The following is a 22,856-nucleotide window of genomic DNA, read 5'->3' as shown; positions in this document are numbered from 1 at the left end:
CGAAGTGGATCCACCTGGAGTGTAATACGCGCATTTTACGACGAATAAGAGTGAATGGGAGCAACATAAAAAATCTCTTAAATATAAAAAGTCGTGGAAAGGTTATCCGCAAGTTAATCAATATCGTTTCACGTAAAATTCAGTTTACGTTAAACAAGTGAATGTCTTTAAAAAAAACTAGCACTTCCTTTTTATGATTTATCGATGTACTGGATATAAAATATACTTAAAAAAAAACAGCCCTCGGCGCAGTGCATTCGCCAAAAGCAATCAAAAATACAGGATAAACATGATAAGAGATAAATCGTGGAAACAATACTTATTGTACTTCTAACGACGCAAATGCACATTTGTATTAATTTATTCTTATTGTTTCAAGTGTCATACTTTATTTTATTCTCTAGCTTTCGAAATCTTTGACGCTTTTTATTTTCTTTTACTTTTATTTCTCTTTACTTTAATTTCTTTCTTTTTTAAAACATATTTACTCAAAAAATATTAATCTGAGAAAAGCGTTGCATTATGCGGACAAGATAATGCATATCGCGCAATAATATTCTGTGTATATGGCGGTACAGTTAAATCCATCACATCAACGCGGAACATTTGTCGAATATCTAACAATTGAATTATGTAGGACCGACTTCACGCATATTTACGAAAGTCATAAACACCAACGACAATTAAAGCGGAAACATTCTGTCTATTCGAAATATGTAAACTATCATGTATGCGGCGAAAATATGCTACATTGCACACAGAATAAAGTCGTAATCTATGTCACCGTAATCTTGAATAAATATTTCCCTCGCATTTAACGTAAAGCGACCCTCTTCACGCAACCGTAACAGCAGGGAATTTAAGATATATGTAAAGTATGTATAAAGATTTGTATATGTAAGTTTATCTTTCTGACATACGGTAAAGGATAAGTCATAAATTTTTCTAAACGGAAAATTTAACGTGGCTTTATAATATCTTCGCAATAAACGCAAGACCCGCCAATATTATTGATGAAAGTTTCTCTACAGAAACATTGCAAGTTATAAATTAATGCTAATTATACTATTTTTCATTTGGGTAAAGCTACTGTTAAATTCCGTTATATAAGATTGTATTAACGGTATTGTATAACATTTATATCACTGTAACAATTTATTGTATTTGACGACTAAAAGTTTGCTTTGACAAACAAATAATATTTCATACCGGGTGTAATTGCATTTCAACAGCTGTCCGATGGAAACCTTTTAATTAGAATCCCAGAATACTATGCGAGCCAGTCCAGCGCTACAATTGCATCATGTTTTATTCAAATAATTGTAAAGAAAATTTTATTTCTTTGCAATTACTCACATTTATTAAAAAACATCGCATTTGAAAAATATATGATGAATATTCATAATGAAGAATAATAATTCGCATAATGATAATCACGAAAGATGCGTTTTTTATTTAGTGTCCCTTTTTTATCTATTTTATCTCCGTTACTGGGTTAACAAATATTTTGTAATATTTATAAATAGGTATATCGTTCAATCCATATTATCAATTGGCGATATATCACATTTAAGCGACGAATTGGTCGCTGTGCAATTAAATTACTCATTGGATTACAAAACGTTCCGTTAGCGCTGACAATGCCTGTGGTATATCGAGTTTGCGAAATGGGTTAAGTGCACGGGCGACCCGTTTCATTCGCCTGATGTAAAAACAATTAAATTGCCCTCGTCGCTTGCGTTCGCACGTATTCCGAGGGAAAAATTGATATTCCGAAACATCCATCCACTTCGCGTTACACGGTGGACGGACGTCCCCGACGATGAAACCCGAGATTTCAATGTTCAATCAAACTGCAAATGTACTCGACTCAAAATTTCGTTAACTAGACTCAACGTGTATCGTCAGCCGCGTTACCGATGTTATATAATTTGAATTTAAAAAATTGTTACATTAGTACTTTGAACCGATTCGCTCGTTTTGCAGATCGGATATGAAGATCCTTTCAGTCTTTCGTTTCATATCGCATTCGAGTTACATTCGCCGCACGTCGTATCGATTCATACACGCGTTAGAATATACGTGGCTGCACTTCGCACGTCGATCGTGCAGAATTCATCAACGGAGTCTTGGAAACATAAAATAATCGAGCGGGCAGTTTACATCATGGACGAAAAAGTACGCGAAGCGAACGGGAAGAGAATACCGGAAGACAAGAAGGTTCAAGAAGATGAAATCGAGAGGCAATACAAATATGAGGATGATGTTTTTAGAGTAGAACAATCTTACGGCTCGAAAGACAAAGAATCTTATGATGAAGAAACAGGAGAACTTGAAGAAAAATCAGGTAGGTTATAATTGGTGAGACATTTTGGTATATAATAATAATTAGGAAAAGAAATATTTTATGCATAATATGCATAATATTACTAACAATATCTTTTTCTCTTTCCTTTCTCTCAGAATGATCACATTTTAAACATTAATTTATTCATTTCCATTTGCAATATTTTTTCAACATTTCAAAGGAAGCTAAATATAAAGAATAAAAAGCATCGCAAAGTATTTTTAGAATTTGTAATAAACATGTTTTGATATATTTATTCAAAAGCAAATATTCTTTAATGGAAATATGCTGTTAAAGTGTACAACGCGCTGCATTACGAGGAAGAACGTCGATAATGTCGAATGTACCAATATTGGAACTTTGTAACGAATGGGTTAAAATTATGTACTGAACGAAGATCGATGATGCGTATCGGATACGCGTGTCGGGTGGAAGTACGCACTGTGTTAACAATGAAACGTAAACTTAGTCGACTGTAAATATGTTCAAATATGAATGACGCGATTTAAAGCAACGAGTTGGTCGAGATAATGAAAGAGATTATTGATTTTAGTTTATTTAAATGTGAATCATGCGAATCCGATAAATACGCGTCAACTGGTGTGTATTTAAATAACTTGCTAAAATGGAATGACCAAATATCTTTATTATTGTAACTGATCTGCCATTTTAAGCTTTGACAGTCAGGCTGTTCTTCAAATTCTATTACACGATATAATTGATTTATTTAATGAATAGAACTATATTATTTATCTATACAATTTGTAAAGAGAATTAAAGTTGGTTATATTTGTCATAAATTCGTTGTTAAAAAATTATTGAATTATTCAATCTTGTTTCTTTATTTTTTCAGCCATACAAGATTGGGAGGAAGAGGCAAAAAGGAAAGTTCGCATAGAAATGGATGATCCGTCGGAAAGACGGAAAAGTATCTATGATCTCGCGTCTTACGACTCTTCTGGGCCGTCAGTGAACGACATTTTGAAACTTAACACGACGCAGATAACCACGGAACCGCCAAGGAAAATTCGATATTCTGTGTCAATGGTGAATATCTCCGCGTCACAGTAGTTTATTCTATTTCCGAAATTCCGAAATTTCGTCTTTATTGAATTGTTATGTCAAACATAGAGTTCTACAGAATTATACATGAATAAGAAGATTCTCTCTCTTCTCTTTTTCTTATCGTTACTAGTTCTCGACAAAATATTATTTGCACATAAATAATATATATGATTGTTTAATTTTGGAAACAAAGTCAGTTTAAATAAAAAAATCGAAGTCATAGTAAATGTCATTAATGTGACAGAGATAAAGTTATTAAAACTAAATGAATAGTAAAGATATCAAATTATTTTTTGTTGTAGAAAATAGATTCTTTTTTAGAGTTTCTTCCATCATAAATTTCTTTAATCAATTATGTTAAATTAAAATTAAATTATATTTATCGTATTTTTTTATAAATTACTTACCGCACTGTTGCTCCGACGTCGCCCGATGCCTCCTAGGCCTCCTCCTCCTCTCAGCGATCCTTCGAGGCATTTACACTAACACTCACACGCGTCGCGGCGCACGTTTTGCTCACGTGCGTGCCCGAATACGAAAATCGCGCGACTCACATTAAACGGCACTCCCGCACTCCCGCACTCCCGATACGCGTTTTATCACATTGCGAAATTATGGCGGAACAAATATTCACTAGCACCATGTAGCACAAAAGTTTATCTGTAAAACATAAATACATTTAAATTGTAGCAAAACAAAACTATAATATAGCAGCAATATTAGCAATAAATATTTATAAATTTTGATCTCAGGGAATGTCGGGATTAGTGAGAATTGATTTATCCCCCCTGACGCAAAAAATCATCGGCTGCGTCATCGACGAAAACGTCACGACAGAATTTCCGTGGATATACGTCAAAAAGGATATCATCGAGGATAATATAGATCTACACGCTGAGAGCAGCGATTTTCTACCGGTGAAGGACGAAATTTACGAATTTCCCAACACGAATATTCTCATCGGTTACGCACCATCCCTATCCGAGAAGGGTCAATTCTACATTGTTGTCAACGAGGAAAGCAGAGATGCTATTGTGAAACGTATAGAAACGGAAAGAGAAGATCACGCGAACCGTGTGAAAAATGCGATCTATAAACCTCTTGGTCAATGGCATGACTTGGGAAGCAGTGCCGAAATCGACATCGAAGTCGTTCAGAATACAAGGCCACTGTTTGAAATTGAGGTTTGCATAACATTAAAAAATCATAATTTTGGTTTTGCCGTTATTAAAGAATCATATAGTCGCGGTTTCATAACATTAAAAAATCATAGTTTAGTCAATTTACTACTTTCTGCAAAATAAAATTGATACAAAATATTATTTTTTAACTGCGCTAAGCTAAATAGCATAATATATTTTAACAAATAATTGAAAAGTTTAATAAAATAAACTATCACAAAAGATTAATTTCAAAAATACTGTATATGAAGAGACAAAACCATTAAATAGATAAATACGGAGCTTTTCTCAGATTTATACATTCCTGTTCCAAATTTATTATTTATATATTAGAAATTCAATCTTTTCAGCTCCAAAAACAGCTTATCTCATCCTTTTCTTTATCGAAACACGGGAGTATCAACACGTGCAGACAGAATGGCGGGAATCCAAAAACATTCTATCCTCTCCTTTCGTAACACTAGGGTATCACGACACATGCAGGCAAAGTGGCAATCAGCCAGTCTAGTTTCAGATAACAATCAATTGACAGCTCGCAACAATTAGTGATTCAAGCATAGTTTTAAATAGATTGGCAACCAAATATATAATATATTTATAAATCTTCCAATTAATTTTCAATATTATTTTTAGAATATTAATAATCATTTTAAACTAATAACAATTAAATTTAGATTGCTGTCAAAAATTATTAAATAAGTGTATCAAAGTAATACTCTTGTAAGAAATTTTTTACATAACAAAATCTTATTAAATTAAAAAATTAATTAAAAAATTGAAAAATAATTTTCTATCGTTAATTTATCGAATATATTGCATTTCGATACAAGTAACATGACACACATCGCATTGACTAGATTTTAATTATTTTAAATAATACAGCTTTCGTCAAATAATTCGTGACTTTTTATTCTGTCAATGTTTCGATCATTCAATCAATCAATTTGCATATCCAGTGTTTCTATTTGATAGAGTTCATATTCATATCGGCCGTTTGACCGGCTGATATTCATAGCATTTTGATGATTTTTACAAATTTCTATACGTTCCAATAGCGCACATTAACTAATGCATGACTCGCGCGTGTGCAGAGTGTGGATATTGATAGCTCGCGTTCGTTAATTCCAAGCCGCGGTATTAAAGTGATTATCGTAAATTTCTACTAATCCCATCTATAAATACTGCCTCAGTAAATCGACAATAATGTCGCAACAGCATTTACAAATTGTAATAAATTATTTATTAATCACTTTATCCTAATTTCGATCGGGCAAGAAGTAGTTAATAAATCCTGTGATATTAGCAATTATTTAATTATAACTGTAAGGTGCGCTGCGTAAATCATATGGTTAACCGCCGATTGATGCATCGAACAATTGATATCTTTTATATTTAATTACAATCAGGCGATATCTACCGCGGATTTGCTGAACGCGCCGATAAATCTAACAGATAGGAAGGCGGACGATCAGAGAGACGGATACATGGAGCTGCTGCCGTACCAACAAATATTTGAGAATATACGACGTAAATTGGTAAGCAGATCTACACAAGTGACGCCGAGTGTTCGACACAACGAGGCGCAAACGGCGCCATCGATACCCGCCAATTCCTGGTTCCAATATCTATACGAATACAAGACAGTCGATTTGTCTACTTACACTGAGGAAAAGATAGATAACTTGAAGGATTTCCTAGACCGTTACACTGGCGAGATGTGCGATCAAGTAATGTTGCAATTTTTGTTTATTTTATAATGCCTCAAATGGCACAATAATAACTTTATCGCAACGTAATTTAATTGAAAGGTTAATTATCAAAATATTTAGGATTAAAGTTGAAAGCTTACAATAAATAGCATTTATCTCTCTAATTTTTGTCTATTATCTTTTTTTATATTCAGCTTTTAATGAACTCTACGTGGGATATATACACGAATGATTTTGCAAATTTGGTACGCAACGAAAAAGATACACAGGCACCAGTGTCATTAAGTTACAAAGAACATCAAAATTACTACGACGGAAAAGTGATTGTAGACAAAGTTATCAATGATCTCTGCTGGCATCCGTTCTGGTCTGGAGTAGCAGTAACTACTTATACACAACATGCTAAGGCCGAGCATCTGATAGGTCCCAAAACTTACGACGAGGTTTATCAATTGTTTTAATACCCCTGTCGAGCTGGCCCCCCCACCTTGCACAAATAAAAAAACCAATAGCGCAAAATTATAAGCTATTTATGAGCTTTCATATACCGCAAATTAAAATTTTTGAGCTCGTCACGCTGAGCATGAATTTAATGTTTTTCGTGAGATGGCTGAGTCGATATCGACTCAGCCTCCCTTCCCCCCGCTTAAAAATAAAAATATTGGATCAATCTTTGCGGTAGAATTAAGAGCTATTTATGAGCTTTTGAACTGATATAGTTTCGATTTTTAAGCTCACCCCCTTAGTCCTCAAACAACCCTTAATTGATGGAACTCAAGAGAGAAGTACTAGAAAAAGAAAAAATACATTATATTTCAAACGTGGTATAAAATTCCAAGAATAAACCTTTAAAATATGCGCATTTTGATTATTGAGTTGCAACTCCTTTACAAAAAAACCACCTTTCATCTTACCTCTGTAAAGTTGGCCCCCCATTTTTCAAAATTGAAAAAAATGATTGATGAGTTCTGGATGCCTCTCGAGAAGTTCTAGAGTTCCCAGACCATTTTAGAAAGAGTTCTGCCATTTAAAGTAAAGAAAACACCATTTGAAAAATCAGGGGGCTAACTTCACGGCGCCCCCCATTATGTAAAAAATCCAAATTTTTTTATAGTTCTGAGTAGATTTCAAATAGTTCTATAGTTCTAAATAAGTTTCAAAAATAGTTCTGCTCGAAATACTACGTAAATTAAATTTGAAATTCTCGACTTAGAAAACAAAAAATATCGAAAACTCGTTCAATTTTGATTGTAGCGTTTCGAGCCTTAAGGATAATCGTTAGAACTCGTGAGGGGTTATACAGAACTCACAACAAAACTGCCGATTACCGAGAAAAAATTTTTTTCCCTGTAGGACTTAGAAATTTTTTGAATCCGAAACTTCAACCATCGAGAACTTTTTTATTTCACCTTTGAGCGCTTCAAGTGTTAATAATTATCGCTAGAACTCTTCGAGGGGCGTCTAGAGCTCTCAACAGAACTGCCGGTTACCGTGAAAATTTTTATACCTGTAGGACTTACAATTAGAAATTTTTTGAATCCGAAACTTTAATCATCAAGAACTTTTATATTTTACCTCTGAGCGCTTCGAGTGTTAATAATTATCGCTAGAACTCTTCAGAGGGCGTCCAGAACTCTCAACAGAACTGCCGAGAAAAATTTTTTCTAATTAGAAAAATTTTTAACAAAAATTTTTCTCGGTAACCGGCAGTTCTGTTGAGAGTTCTGGACGCCCTCTGAAGAGTTCTAGCCCCTCACGAGTTCTAACGATTATCCTTAAGGCTCGAAACGCTAAAATCAAAATTGAATGAGTTCTCGCTATTTTTCGTTTTCTGAGTCGAGAATTTCAAATGTAATTTACGTAGTATTTTAAGCAGAATTATTTTTAAAACTTATCTAGAACTATAAAACTATTTGAAATCTACTCAGAACTATAAAAAAATTTGGATTTTTTACATAATGGGGGGTGTCGTGAAGTTAGCCCCCCGATTTTTCAAATGGTGTTTTTTTTACTTTAAATGGCAGAACTCTTTCTAAAATGGTCTGAGAACTCTAGAACTCCTCGAGGGGCATCCAGAACTCTAATCATTTTTTTCAATTTTGAAAAATGGGGGGCCAACTTTACAGAGGTAAGATGAAAGGTGGTTTTTTTGTAAAGGAGTTGCAACTCAATAATCAAAATGCGCATATTTTAAAGGTTTATTCTTGGAATTTTATACCACGTTTGAAATATAATGTATTTTTTCTTTTTCTAATACTTCTCTCTTGAGTTCCATCAATTAAGGGTTGTTTGAGGACTAAAGGGGTGAGCTTAAAAATCGAAACTATATCAGTTCAAAAGCTCATAAATAGCTCTTAATTCTACCGCAAAGATTGATCCAATATTTTTATTTTTAAGCGGTGGGAGGAGGGGGCTGAGTCGATATGGACTCAGCCCCCTTACGAAAAACATTAAATTTATGCTCAGCGTGTCGAGCTCAAAAATTTTAATTTGCGGAATATGAAAGCTCATAAATAGCTTATAATTTTGCGCTATTGGTTTTTTTATTTGTGAGAGGTGGGGGGGGGGGCCAGCTCGACAGGGGTCATATTAATTCTTGAATATATTTATCATATGCATTTTGCCCGTAAAATCTGTCTGAATTGACTAAATTTTTAAAACAAAATTATTTATGTAGAAAAAAATTTTTTATTTTAATTAAATATAAAAATGTAATTTATTCAAAATAATGTGTTTTTATGTATAGGTATTCTTAGCTTGTGAAAGAAGCAACCGAGTACTAATATGGTCCTTCACTGACTGTTTATCACCTAAATTGATTCTCGAATGTCCGCGAGAAGTTACATCTATTTCTGTTTGCCCTCTCGATGGCAGTATCATTATAGGTGGATGTATAAATGGCCAGGTAATTTACAAATACTTATACACACATATATTGACAAATATAATATTTTTTATATATCCTCATTCTTGTTTTTTATCTGAGAATATAGTTATTTTAAAAACTCAAAAATAGAGAAAAATTTGATAACAAAAATTTGATAATTTAATAGTAAACACTTTTTTTTTAACACTTACCTCAACATCATTGATGAGCAGTGATCTTCTCCCTCCATTAATTCAGTACTGTGATCTCTCAATGTTGCTCGGTACACTCCCGAATAACGCGAAACGCGTGCATTCGTAAACAAATTCTTTGAACGACGTAGCGCGATCGATATCAATCACGAATATCGAAAAACACATCACGATCGCACAGAGATCTATTCGGCACTCTCGCTTTGTCACGCGCAACGCGCTTTCGGCCAACGTGAAAATTCGAGTGACGCAGGTCGACACAGCAAGCGCCAACAACAACCGTAACGTGAATATCGCATGCATACGGGATCACTTGTCCATATTAATCCGTAGCGACGATCCCTAGCTGATTCTCTCGATTCTACTTGATCAGACGAGCTGCAAAATATGTAAAAATACGCGTATTAGATGACACGCCGAAACACTAACAAAAATAAAGAAAGTAAACATAAGCGTACATTGGTTATTGATACCAAGAGACGTATTAGTCACGTTTTCGCAAAAATTAATAATATTAAAACAATAGCCTGTCATTAGATTCGACATTTATTTTTTACATAAACTTTACCTAAAATGAATAAAAAATGAAAACGCAATACGATCGCAATTCAGCGGTGTACTCATAACCTATAAAATTTCGACAGTTTCAATATCGTCACACGACTTATCCGACTTCGTGCATTTGTATGTGCATATATATACAATACGAAATAATTCTTTACGAACAACACCAACTGACGAAACATTTACGCGCGCCTAACTTCGTGCATTCGAGAACGATAAAAAAAATTCTTAGCGATGCAACACTTTGTTGAAATTGCTCCGCAGGTTAGAAATATTAGCCTGTAAATTGCAGTCGCAATAAACTAATTAACATACCAAGATAATCGCCCATCGATAAATGTGATAGCTATGGTATTTCTGATATTCATCTGTTCTTAAACTATTTCTCTCCAAACAGACAAAAAACCGGAAACTAGACAACACCCTAACGATCCGCAATGCAAACTACAAGCGCGACAAAGCGCGAACGTGAGTAATTTCAAATTCGTTGCGCAATTCGCTCGACTTCGCGTGTTTAGAGTATATCCAGACAATGCGTATGCGCATACGCAGATACAAGTTTATCTAGATATACCCTTATATGACACAAAAAATATGTTATTTAGGAACGCTACACTGGCAGAATATTTACGCGCGCTTAACTTCGTATGACCTTGCGAAGTAAAACGTTTTATTGAGATGTTCATGAAAATATTAATATCATTGAAAGAATCAGATTATAATAAAAAATAAAACCACTCGAGATTGGTCTACGAACTACAAATTTCATGAAACGCATGTATTATAAAACAGATCGTTTCTAAAGATGCCAAATTGGCGGAAAGTGAAATGTTGCATATCAGTTAAAAATATCAGCTTACCTATAAATTACAGTCGCCAAACCCAATTGAGCTAATTAATATACCAAGACGATCGCTAGATTCAATAGTTCTGATATCAATTTGAGCGCAAAATTCTCTTGAAACGAACAAAAAGGTACGAAAACACGACGCAGATTCACGATTCAACTACACACCAATGATCTGCGACGCGAACTGAGCGGCTCGTCACGCGACTCGCCTGACCCCTCGCGTTTACGCGACATAAGAAATTACTATTTATAGTAATTTAAGTTAGATTGGCAGAATGTTTGAGCATAGTTAATTTCGTGCAACGCAAAAAATTTCTTAACGTCGCAACGACTCATTGAGATATTTGTGAAAATATCACAGAAGGAATTACAAAAAAATAACATCTTGTATCGCTAAAAAATGTTTTCACGTTGAGTAAACATACAAAATTAAATAGGTTATGTAACAAATTCCGGATTGACACTACTTGTCACTCTCATTGTCAGCACAAAGTTGAATAAATCGCGTGAAGAATTCGATATGTAGTGATGTGTAATTGAATCGCGTCGTGTTTATTTCTCGTTTTTATTGTGATTTTGTTCATCCCATCTCGGGAACTTCGTAAACAAACGAGCATCAAAAATGCCGAATCTAACGATGAGCGATCGTCTTGATATGTTAATCAGCTCATTGCGACTGCAATTTACAGGTAAACTGATATTTATAACCTATATGCGATACAGGTATTAACGACATTATAAATTTTGTGGTGTGCAAAATAATTAAACTCTACTAAAAAGCATTGAATCAATTGAATTAGAACCACTCGATATTTTTTTATATAAATCACAATGTGGGAAACCAACGAAATAATTATGCAAAGTTTAATCACATAACCATTAAATTTCTTAGTATTTGCATTTTTCCTACTTATTGACAAACATTTCCATTAACTTTTCTACTAACTTTTATTAACAAGAAATGTTACATTCAGTGTTGTCAGTACACATATTAAGTTTATATTTTCAATTTTTTAAATGTTTTTTAATATTGAAAATGACAGAAATTGTTCTGATCATTTGATACTTTTTACAAGTTTGACTTAGCAAATTTTGAATAAGAAAACAGTCGCACAACTTGTGATAAAATGTTTTTCCTACACGCGGTCATCGTACCGATGTATAGGAAAACATTACGTTACAAGCTACGATCGTGAAACTCAAAAGTCTAGGGTGATACAAGATGAGGGGAACAAGTGGATGGCGGTAAAATACATCCGTACCGTTGTTGTAGATCGCCATCTGGCACATTCCCGGCAAAATCGAGCAGTTGGAAGTGGTGGTAGCGCAAACAGCTGCCCAAGCGAAGTACAGCATCGCGATGAGGAGCTTGATGACATGGATGCACGAGACGACGGAGACGTCGTTGATCAGTCCGGCAGCGATGTCCTCGCTGAAGTACAGCCAGAAGGCGGGCATCACCCAGATAATCTGGGTGCCCTCGCATCATAAGGTCGACAAAAACGGTCAGATCACATCCTTACCAGAAGACGCGCCCTTGGACGATCTAACTTGGCAATTCGTAACCGGCAGTCAAGATGGCACTATTGCTTTCTGGGATCTCAAGTAAGTATTTTATTCTAGATGGTCTATTCACAATTTAATAAATTTATTAGTTAATATATATTTCTTTTGGTGTCGTAAATATATTTTTACAATTTTAAATTAGTCTGAATATTTTCTCTTTTCTTTCTTCTATTTATGAAGAAAATATCTTTTTAATTTAAGAGTAGTGTATAGTAAAATGATTAAAAATAACTAAAGTGAACAGTTTTTATGTAATAAATATGAGCTAAGTGCACTTTAAATGCTGGCACTTATGTCTTGTAGCGCAATGCACAAGTAATTGAGAAAATATATCACGAAACACATTTCCTGTAAATGCAGTCTACGTTTTTGTAATAAAGATCGAGCAAATGGCTCTCCGCCACCAATATGGTAGCTTCTTCTACTTGAAAGTTTATAGAATATTTAAGGAAGACTTTTTAAACCTTTAAACGAGAAAAGATCTCATGCATATAAAAACTTTATGTATTACTTTTAATTGCTATATGAAATACATTTTAATATATCTTTATTTATGAAATGATTAAAGATATTATCGTCCATATTCATCAGAATTTTAAAAATATTGACATCTATGCAAATATTAAGAACGATATTATATTAATACTGTGTGTTTCTCGAATAGTTCTATTAATTAAAAATTGTATATTAAAAATTAAAACGTGCCATACTCGAAGTCACATGAAAATCGTCGAAATTTTTCTATAAATTATCGGACATCGCAAACTTGTCCGTTGTTGTAAAAATGAAGATATTAGAATATTCAATATATTTGCTGTTCAAAAATTTATTTTTTATTTCTGTAATGTTTGGTATTGTCGTTCGACAAAATACCATAGAATTTTCTTTAAAAATGCAAGAACGGAACTAGAACGGCAGATAAATGATGGGTGCGACTTCGAGAGATCTGAACCAGCAATTGGCAACCACGAGAAAGGCTGGTCCGAAGCCGTCCATATCTCCCGAGACTGGAAGTTAGCGACTTCGAATGTTCCACGGGCGCGAAACTTGTCGCAAGCTAAACGTTAAAGAGCGAACACCGCCTCCGTCGCGCCGTTTGACTTGCCTTTCGAGTCCTTCTCTCCGGACGCGAGACGTCGACCCGCTTTCCGCTTTCCTCCCATCTCTGCCCTCATCCTTCTCGAGAAACTCCCCCGATCTGTGGAACCGTAATGGTCCTGCCGACTTGACTCTCCGCCGCTCTTGGATTCTCCGAAGTTGGCGTTTATATGGTCCGAAAATGGATAGACCATCCCTCTATAATCGTTGATCGGTATTCAGTCCTCGCTTCTAACCCTTCCCGCATCCCTTACCAATCGGAGTAGTCCTTAGGACCTGCCAACTACCAACCTCCTCAGCATCGTCGATCTCTCTGTGCACAGCCAGTGAGGTGCGAGGGAGAGTCGCTCTTCATTTCGATCGTGCCACAATGGCTATGCAGATGTTCGCACACTAGTGAATTGTTTCCTCGCTTAGCATGAAATTGGTATGATATTTACGAGGTTACATTCTATTCTGCCGTTTACTGACGAAAAGGTATAAATTGCATCGGAAGAGATAAATTTCTATTCGAATAGAGGACAATCTTATATATAATGGATTATGACTATAGCTTATCGGCTATTAAAATTTTATCTATTAATTACAATAGATGATTAAATCGATAAAAGCATTGTGTAAAGTACGCATTAAGAATTTAATAGCTCATTCGCATTTTAACGTTACCTGAAGTGAGATAACGTTGAGACGTATTTTATTTCTAATGGAAAACGATGTCTTAAAAGATCGCGACCTTCGAAGAAGGATATTCGAGAAGTCAGCAAGCGAAAGAAAAGAAAACACTTGGATACCGTGCAACCCGAGTCATCCTTTAAGATCCTCGATCGCGTATTAAAGCCTGATTATATCCTCGTGGTTCAATATCCGGACGTGAGCCGGCAGGTCGTGATAACGACGCTCAGCATGTACACCCCCAAATTTCGTAAGGAACAAGTCGAATCATTCCCGGTAAGGGACGACATCACAATTAGAAAGTACTACAAATCCATAATCGAGAAACCGGACTACGTTATGGAGCCGAAGATGCTCGTCGGCACCGTCGAAGGTAAACGACCTTGCATAATCTTCTCGTAGATACAGCGATTTCGATTTCCGGTTGCGATGCGTGCACAGAGAGAAACGCGATAATAATTCCCGAATTTATTAGTATAATGCAATTCAAATGCCGTTAAATACACATACACACAATTAATTAAACTCTAATCTCCTAAATAAGATTGATCTAATTTAATATCAACGGCGTAAAGTAGATTAAAGTGTAAACGACGGCAACAGGTGATTTTGGTTGCATAACGTGGACTGGCTACGAATTCGCCACCGACGTGAGCGTGAATCGCGAAACGGCGCGATGGCTTTGGATGAAGAGGATGCACGACGGACCTGTGACGTATTCGGTCAGATCCAATTATTACCATCAAGTAGTGGTCACAGTGGGCGGCAAGATCTTCGCCGTGTGGCGAGATGATTTCGGCGAACCGCTCGTTTGGAAGAAGTCCAATGTCGGGTGAGCGAAAAACTTTCCGAGTATCGTCCGACTAAAGCAAACTGAGTTTCCGCTTTCGCGCGTCAAAGCAAACGTTTGAATCGCCGGACGCTAAGTGATTTGCACGTACAAAGTGAGAAAATGCGAGGAAACAAAAAGCGAGGGAGAGAGAGACGGAATTACGCGATGAAATAACTACGGACGGGAGATCGCGAGAATTGCGCGCGCGGAGAAATTACTCTTCCAGGAGAAACGTCAATACCGCGGGAGTTAACGAAACATGGTCATGAATATACATAAGCGCAGCAGCACGCGCATGGGTTTCATTCGCAATAAAAATAACGGGGCAACCCCGCGCGATAAATTGCCGCAATGCACAGCATGTAATTGCGACGATAGTGTTTCGTATTGCTCGGCACAAGCACCGACGTTCGTTCTCGCGTTTCACGCTCCGCGCATAGTTTTCGACAGCGAGAGCCGAACTTTCACAGTATGATCTGCATGACAATACGATCATAACTTACAGTTACAACGCTCGCGTACTGTTACTACGGTGTTAATGAAAGCTATTTTGAATGTATGGCCGTGCGCGGTCGCATCGCCGCGAGAGTCATTATCAATCGTTGTCGAGCTGATACTCTAACGATTCAAACATTCAACAGACACATGTGACGTTATTAACTCTATATATATTTTATTGGATTTTTACAGATTTTCTACAGATATGTGAAAATTTACAAATGAATCTTTTTGTCTAAAATTGCCACAGAAATTGAATTTTATATAAATATATTTTATATAAAATTTTATATTAGTGCTGACCATCGTTGATACGATTTATTTTCACTCCTACATTTTATAAAATACAGATATACGGCGTGTTCGTGGGGTATTTTCCGTCCAACCGTTTTGATCTTAGGACGAATGGACGGCACCGCAGAAATTTGGGATCTCGGAGTCAAAAGCTACGAGCCGAATTTCACGCAAAGCGTGTCCGGACAGATAATTACAGGCATTTATACGCACAAGTTGCCGCTGGAGCCGCAATGTGTCGGATTTTGTGACTTCACTGGCTCTCTAAGAATGTTCATAGCGCCAGGTACCTTGCTGACATATGACATGAGCGACGTTGAGTGGATGAAAAAGTTCGTCGATCGACAGGTTAAAAGAGTAAGAGTCATAAAAAGAGACGCGACAGCGAGTGATATCGATTAGATGTTCAAGCGAAGCAACTCGAAACTTATTTTTCAAAAGACAAATATAATTTTATCGGACGGAAAGGAAGGAAATTGCATTTGAACAACAGGAATAATAAAGTTGATAATTGATCTAATTAATTATGTCCAATTAATCATTAGACATAATTAATGTGTTACTGTAAATGTTGTAAAAATGTTACAATTAATCATTTTTTTATTTATTACAAACGACGACATATACGTAATATTTGTCAATGCATTTAACACGATGCACGAAAGAGAGTGTTTTAAATAGTACATAGATCTTCGTTACGCTTCATAAAACTTTATTTCTATAAGACGAAAATCTACTGGATCTTATTGAGAGCCATGTTAATAAAAAAAAAGATTTTTCTTTTTGTTTTGATATGTTTATAGTGATTCACCGTAAATTTTATCGCCAACGGCTGTAAAATTTCTTTATTCATCTATGATTTTCTATTTTCGTATTTGATCAGATAACAGAGTTTAAAACCTGGCAAGAAACGTGGCGCGAAACAAATCCCCAGGATATCGAGATAAAGAAAAAGCTGGGCGAAGAAATGAAAAAGCAAAAAAAGCGTCTGGAGGCTGAGGAAAAGATTAAAGTCGAAATGGTCGAAGTAGAAGCTCGCGCGATTGTACCTGCGAAATCGATCGCAGTACGAGCAATTTTACATTCCACATTGATAAATAATTCAATGAATTTTTTATTCTATTCATAGCGCGCTTTGAAAAGCAATCCGCGTTACTGGATAATCACGTTCCAATCTAACGTTTATAGTTAAACGAATAATATCTCGGTAATAATAATTTTTCCGGTGCCAATCAGTCAGGCATTACTTACGAGTGAGGAAAGAAATTGATATCCCTTCATTGAATTAATTCCGTGATACACAGCGTCGGAAACCCTGGCAATTCCTCGAGGAAGCCAAGGAACGATGGATGTCAATGGAAGTAAAGCGCATGCAACGACTGATTCTGGAGAAAAAAGGACTGAGAAAAGACATTCTTGAGAGACAACGCGCGCCCGTTCTCAGATTGCGACAGGAGGCGAGGACAAAGAAGCGCAAGATACGCGAGATCCTGAACCTGCAGGACAGAATCTTTGAGGAAACCGTCGTGTTCCTCTTCCCGGAGCAGTATCAGGAGCAGCGTAGAGAAACTTTGTTGCCCCCTTTGCCAGTCTCTGCGGCCGATAGACGCTTAACGATCGACGAGTTCATTAAGGAGGAAATCGCTTCTCGAAAAGAAGTACGTCGAGGAAATCAATTAATCTTACGGAAATCTTTCGCAAATAATTAATGCAAAATTGAATTACGTACATAATACTCTTAAATAAAATGTACGTTATAAAATATCGATTTTATAATACGCTTGTCGCCATGAGATTTTGTGAACTATCATATTGCATCAAAAGATGGTTTTTTTTAAAGAGAGGCTCGTATATTTATTTGCTCCAACAAATACTCCAAAAACAACATTTTGATCTTGTACACGTATTGCTTAGCTATTTCTATATAGAAACGTTAAATATATTGTTTCTAAATATATGATTCCCTCCAAATTATATAATATATGTATGTAAAGATATTTAATTTACGTGTATTTGTAAATACCAATGAATGCAACAATGTTATATTCTAATTTTTTCTTGTTTCTTCTGTTGAAAAGGACATTTTTGCTGATCCGGAAGAAGAAATTATATACAATTTTCTGGAAGTACAAGCTGAAGCTTTGGCCAAATTAAAGAGCACGTCTTTCGAACGCACGTTCGACTGGCGTAAGATACTAGCGGAAGGAAAGTCGAGGAGAAGATCGATGGACATCGAACTTACGAAGTTAAACAGGCCAAAGAAGATGTGTAAAGTGGACGGTGTAGCGAACGATGCATCACGTCTTGCCAGCAACGCGATACAAGACCTACACGGAGGTACATTTCCATTTTACATTTTGGACTTATGTTCTTCTGTTTCTCAGGTATGTTCTTTTTAACTTACATTTATACAATACGAACATTCTTCGCTTGTTAGGTTCGTGAAAAGGCAGTACGGAAGATTAATTTAATATGCGGATTAGCAAGATAACAAGTTTCAATGCTGATAATTAAGCATATTTTCGATTTATTGCAATAATAATTCTTAATCAAGTTTATATAATTACGTATGATGTATCACAATTCTGTGGCGTTATTCGTAATTCCGCTGATAATGTATGACATATTTTAACAGTGTTATGACCATTTCTTTGTACACTCTGCCTTTGATTCTAAAATTACATTTATTACTTTGATTACATTTGCGGTAATGTAGATGTGTGCACGTGGTTTTAATATAACTATACCATCACTAAAGAAAACGCGACTTTGCGGTGTCGCATAAGCTTATTTGTAGGTTTCTTTTAATCTATTTAATTTATTTAATCACCATTTGTGCAGTTGCATTAATCTTTAGAATAAATAAAGCCAGGAGTTCGCGTAACAAAATTTCGCGTACTTTAATAATCGAATCGAATTTTATAAAACTACTATAAAGAGGAAATGAAATATTTAAATCAATATTCTTATCGCGAGAACGACGAATGTGTATTTTTATATACCTCCGGATGTCATAGAACATAATGTGCACGTCATCACGGTAATTGAATATGTCGATAAACAGGAGAAATACATGACAGTAAAGGAAATGGAACGTCTGGAAGAAATAGAGGTGGAATATTTTTGTCAACGTCCACAAGCGTTGTATTAGATTGTTGCACATGGAAATTCAATTTTATATCAGCAATCTTAAGCCGATTTAAAGTAAAAATTATAAATGCATGTAATTGCAATAATTTAATATTTAATTGTGTATTTGTATATATATAATCGCACATCTTTCATATCTTTTCATTTTATGTGCAATCTTCTAATCGTCATACACAGTAATTAATACTTTTGAAGTAATTACGATAATTAGATATCACGTGGATAAAAAAGGAAGATGTGGCAGCTAAGAAAGACTGACGATCCTCACTTTCGACGATAAAATGACGTAAAGGAATGTCTAGAAAGAGAAGGAAGGATAGGTAGGTAGGTAGGTTGGCAGTACTCGACGATTTTTCATAATTAAAACGGATTAAAACTCGGCAGCGGGACCGTAAATGAATTTGAAATTTCAAACTAGCTGTGCTCTCCTCCGCTTATCCGTCGTGCCCCGCTTTTCCTTTGTCATTCTTTCCTGTCGTAAACGGATCTGCGAGGAACCGAGGCCACCGGTGCAACTTGTACAGCGAGTTTACTTGCCTTTACTTCCTCGGAATAACACATTTCTCTGATTTAATTTACTACGATGTTCACTCTTTTGACACGAATAATACTGCCACAGATTTAGGTAGAGTTTGAATATAGGTGGAGATGCTGACAATACTCGAATATTGTCTGAGAATCAGGATTCGACTACTATCAAGTATGGAATCTGTTCCAAAAATAAACGTATATTGCAATCGATTTTGGAACGCAAATCACAATATTTTATATTTTTACACGAAACGGAAAAATGCAAAAGAGTTTTTTTGATATCCTTATTTTAGAAATATTCGGTATTTTTTGCACTAATGACTGCATGAATCACTCCCCTTTAATGCTTAAAAACGAGTGCGGCAATGAACGTGAAAAAAAGACGCTTTCTTTCGTCGCACCGTAATATTGACGTCGACAGCGCGATGGCGCGGCACTTTTAATTCTCTGCCAATTAATCTCTCTCGAATCCATGAATTAGTCTCGGCTCGAAACCACAGCTGTCCATGGATTGGAGCACGTGAGAGGAGAGGCTTTTCGGTGATACCGTCGCGTCGGTCCACGCGAGTGATAACGAGGCTCGTAAAATTGCTACGGTGAACGATGGGCGCGTCGATTATTGACGCAGCTGGGATTTGCCTGATACCAAAATCCGGTATAAAAACCGTCGACCGTTCTGTTCACTTCGTCCAGCATTTACTTCGCAGATCAATTTTTAACGACACTCGGCAATACGAGACGTAAGAGGAAAAAAAGCATGAGAGAAAAAGTGGCATCATTGATCGTTCCATACTGCACCGATACACTGCACCGATTTTTCCAATCTTTTATCAATATTTTGATTATTAATTTGCACAACATGTGCGACAATAAAAAAAATTTTCTATAGAAATATTATATAACTACAAAAAATACTATTTTATATTAATTTACCTTGATTGAACACAGCAAATTAGCTGTGAATTAGCGAGCTATCTGAAACTTAGCTTGACTTGAACATTTCTACACGGCACGGCACTGGTAGATTATAGCGCGGCATTAACCCAGGTGTCGTCGTCACCTCGCATGGGTCATTAACATTTCACACGTATCGTACGGCAATTAACCCTTAGAGCTCTATGTACCGGCCTACAAGATGAATTAATGAAGAGGGATGAGAAGCAATTGCGTCGTTTCACTTCTCTGCGCAATCGACCATGGAAAAGGTTAAAAGCTTGGTTCTTCCCTTTTGACCGCAGATTTCCGTAACGCTTTTAAATACAATCTATACATTTTATTTTACAGTTGACAACACAACGCGATTTTGTCACTGAAATAAATTATAAACATGTTACATACTGTTCTAAATAACCATCTGTAATATGAATTATTGATACACGTAAAAATTCGACTAGTTATATATATCGTCAGAAATGACACACACTGTCGATAGAAGATCGATGAATATTATATAATGTTGCAAAAAAAGATGACATATTTTTACAGTCGCGTAAAATGTGAGCAATTGTACTAAGAAAATTACATGCAATACTAATAGGTGATGAACGAAAATAAAGGACGTTTTGTAAAAAAATCACAAATTGTTGCTTGCAATATCAGATTCGCAAAATTGATTGAAATGCTATTCTGTCGATTCGCTCGAGCAAATAACAATTTCAAACAATGAATTTATTACAACTCACAGCTGCAAATATCGCGTTCCACTGTGTAAGTGTCATACAGCGCCGATTTTTGTAACCTAATTAATTTCAAACGTGATAAAGATTGTTTACGCTCCCACATTTAAACAAGATGAATCTCGGGTTTACGAAAGTGGCGAGCGATATTTCAGCGATAGCGGGCCACCTCATTTTCTCATTGTCTCTATTAACCGGCGTAGCTCGGAAATTTATAACTCGAGGAGGAAAAAAGCCGCCCGCGATGAGGAGAGGGAGGCCGCATTCGCTCGGCGACATCTTTTTTCTTAATTCATTTGCCGGGGATTATTCATCAGCCATTACGGCGCTAACGAAACGCGAAACGGCGCAAAACCGGGGTGAGGTGCAAAGTGTACCATCACGATTGCCTTTCTACATTTCGAATGGGGATTTTACGGCGAGCGGTACGCGACTTTGACGAGAAAAGGCGGAGAAGAAGTAGGAGGAGAACCTTTCGAATTGTTAATGCGCAAGGAGCTGCCTCGACTTCTTTCCATTAACTTCAGTAACTACTGAAGATGTACCGCCCGAAGAGAGAACCGCTTCCATCTCTTTCCTCCTATCTTTCATCCTCTCGACCTCGTGCGTCCCTTTACCATTCTTACTCTCATCCTCGTTATCCTTAATCTCGTTTGCACGGTAACTCGTGCCAAGGACGTTAGATAGGACGATACGATATCACAGAAGACCATCTATGCCGTTGCACCCGATCGGCATTGCATTGCTAATGTAATAAAACTCAAAGTTGAGGAGAAGAATTCTTCTTTGGTCTGTTATAATGACGAAAAAAGTGTTATACGTCGCGCTTCCGCAATTCATTTTACCGCACGTGACATTCTCGATATTTTCCGCAACGAAATTGGATCTATAAATGATGAACATTGATACCGACGACACCGAAAAACAAAAAATTCTTATGAATTGAAGGATCAGCATAATATTTTTACGATTAATAATCTCCTAATTTTTTACTTTTTTTAAAATTAAATCCATATTGCAACTTTCAATTGCACCAAAGTTTAGTAAATTCATTAGCATCTACATATCTGCCCCTCTTAAAACTTAATCGCTCGGGAACACGTTCAACGGCGTGCACGAAACATCCGCACGAGAACGACATGGTAACATTCGTACTCCGGTAACGGCAGTCCCGCGGAATCCAAGCGGAAGGATAGTACATCTCGCGGGGACACACGATAGCTTTGGTACCTGCAGCTGCGGCAACAGGACAACGGTCCGACACAAGAAGGACGAGCGGTGGGGGCGCGCGTCGCGTCCGGCATCGTTGAATTTCAAATCGCCCCCGTCTTCCTAGGTATACCGTCGCCGGCACCTCTCTACTTCACCGACACACATACAAAAGAACCCGAGAAGAGAAGGAAAAAGTGGCTTACGGCGAGAGAGCGCAGGAGGGAAAGGGAAATTTACATGCAACGAAAAAGAGAGATACGTCAGACACGTCAGGAATGGATTCTAACTTCTCGAGACCTGACGCCAACATCTTTTTGTACAGATTCTCAGCATGAAAACTGTAAACGCTATGTTTGCACCAGGGCAAGAATATAAAATTGCGTCTGTCCTCCTCTACGGAGTTAAGATGTAAACTTCCTCCGCGCATCCCAATTTCACGCGCTCGCAGCAAGAGAAACATGTACTTTTCTATTCCACGTAATATATAAGTTTCAAATATTGACAGACACTTCCGAACACAATTATCCCGCCGG

At 36.4% G+C, this 22,856-nt stretch overlaps 1 protein-coding gene and 1 long non-coding RNA gene across 3 annotated transcripts in view; one reads left to right on the top strand and one right to left on the bottom strand.

The window, feature by feature from the left end:
• Window positions 1-3,883, bottom strand: part of LOC136998814 (uncharacterized) — a 53,324-nt gene extending 49,441 nt beyond the window's left edge. Inside the window, exon 1 of the long non-coding RNA XR_010889354.1 lies at window positions 3,820-3,883. This is a non-coding gene — a long non-coding RNA (uncharacterized lncRNA). The remainder of the gene's footprint in view (window positions 1-3,819) is intronic.
• Window positions 1,883-22,057, top strand: LOC105668718 (dynein axonemal intermediate chain 3-like). Of its 2 annotated transcripts, none has more exons than XM_067352036.1 (14): window positions 1,883-2,347; window positions 3,201-3,394; window positions 4,165-4,596; window positions 6,000-6,320; window positions 6,497-6,745; window positions 9,049-9,207; window positions 12,068-12,399; window positions 14,184-14,503; window positions 14,734-14,962; window positions 15,811-16,111; window positions 16,638-16,820; window positions 17,059-17,412; window positions 17,833-18,091; window positions 19,116-22,057. In XM_067352036.1, the coding sequence occupies exons 1-14, from the start codon at window positions 2,167-2,169 to the stop codon at window positions 19,160-19,162; spliced, it is 3,561 nt and encodes a 1,186-aa protein (XP_067208137.1). In that variant the 5' UTR covers window positions 1,883-2,166; the 3' UTR covers window positions 19,163-22,057. The 2 variants fall into 2 exon arrangements, with proteins under 2 accessions (XP_067208137.1, XP_067208138.1); XM_067352037.1 differs by lacking the exon at window positions 19,116-22,057 and adding an exon at window positions 18,192-18,469.
• The last annotated feature ends 799 nt before the right edge of the window (window positions 22,058-22,856 follow it).

This window comes from Linepithema humile, chromosome 3 (assembly GCF_040581485.1).
Source record: "Linepithema humile isolate Giens D197 chromosome 3, Lhum_UNIL_v1.0, whole genome shotgun sequence".
Classification (NCBI taxonomy): Eukaryota; Metazoa; Arthropoda; class Insecta; order Hymenoptera; family Formicidae; genus Linepithema; species Linepithema humile.
This window is presented reverse-complemented; position numbering and strand designations above follow the sequence as displayed.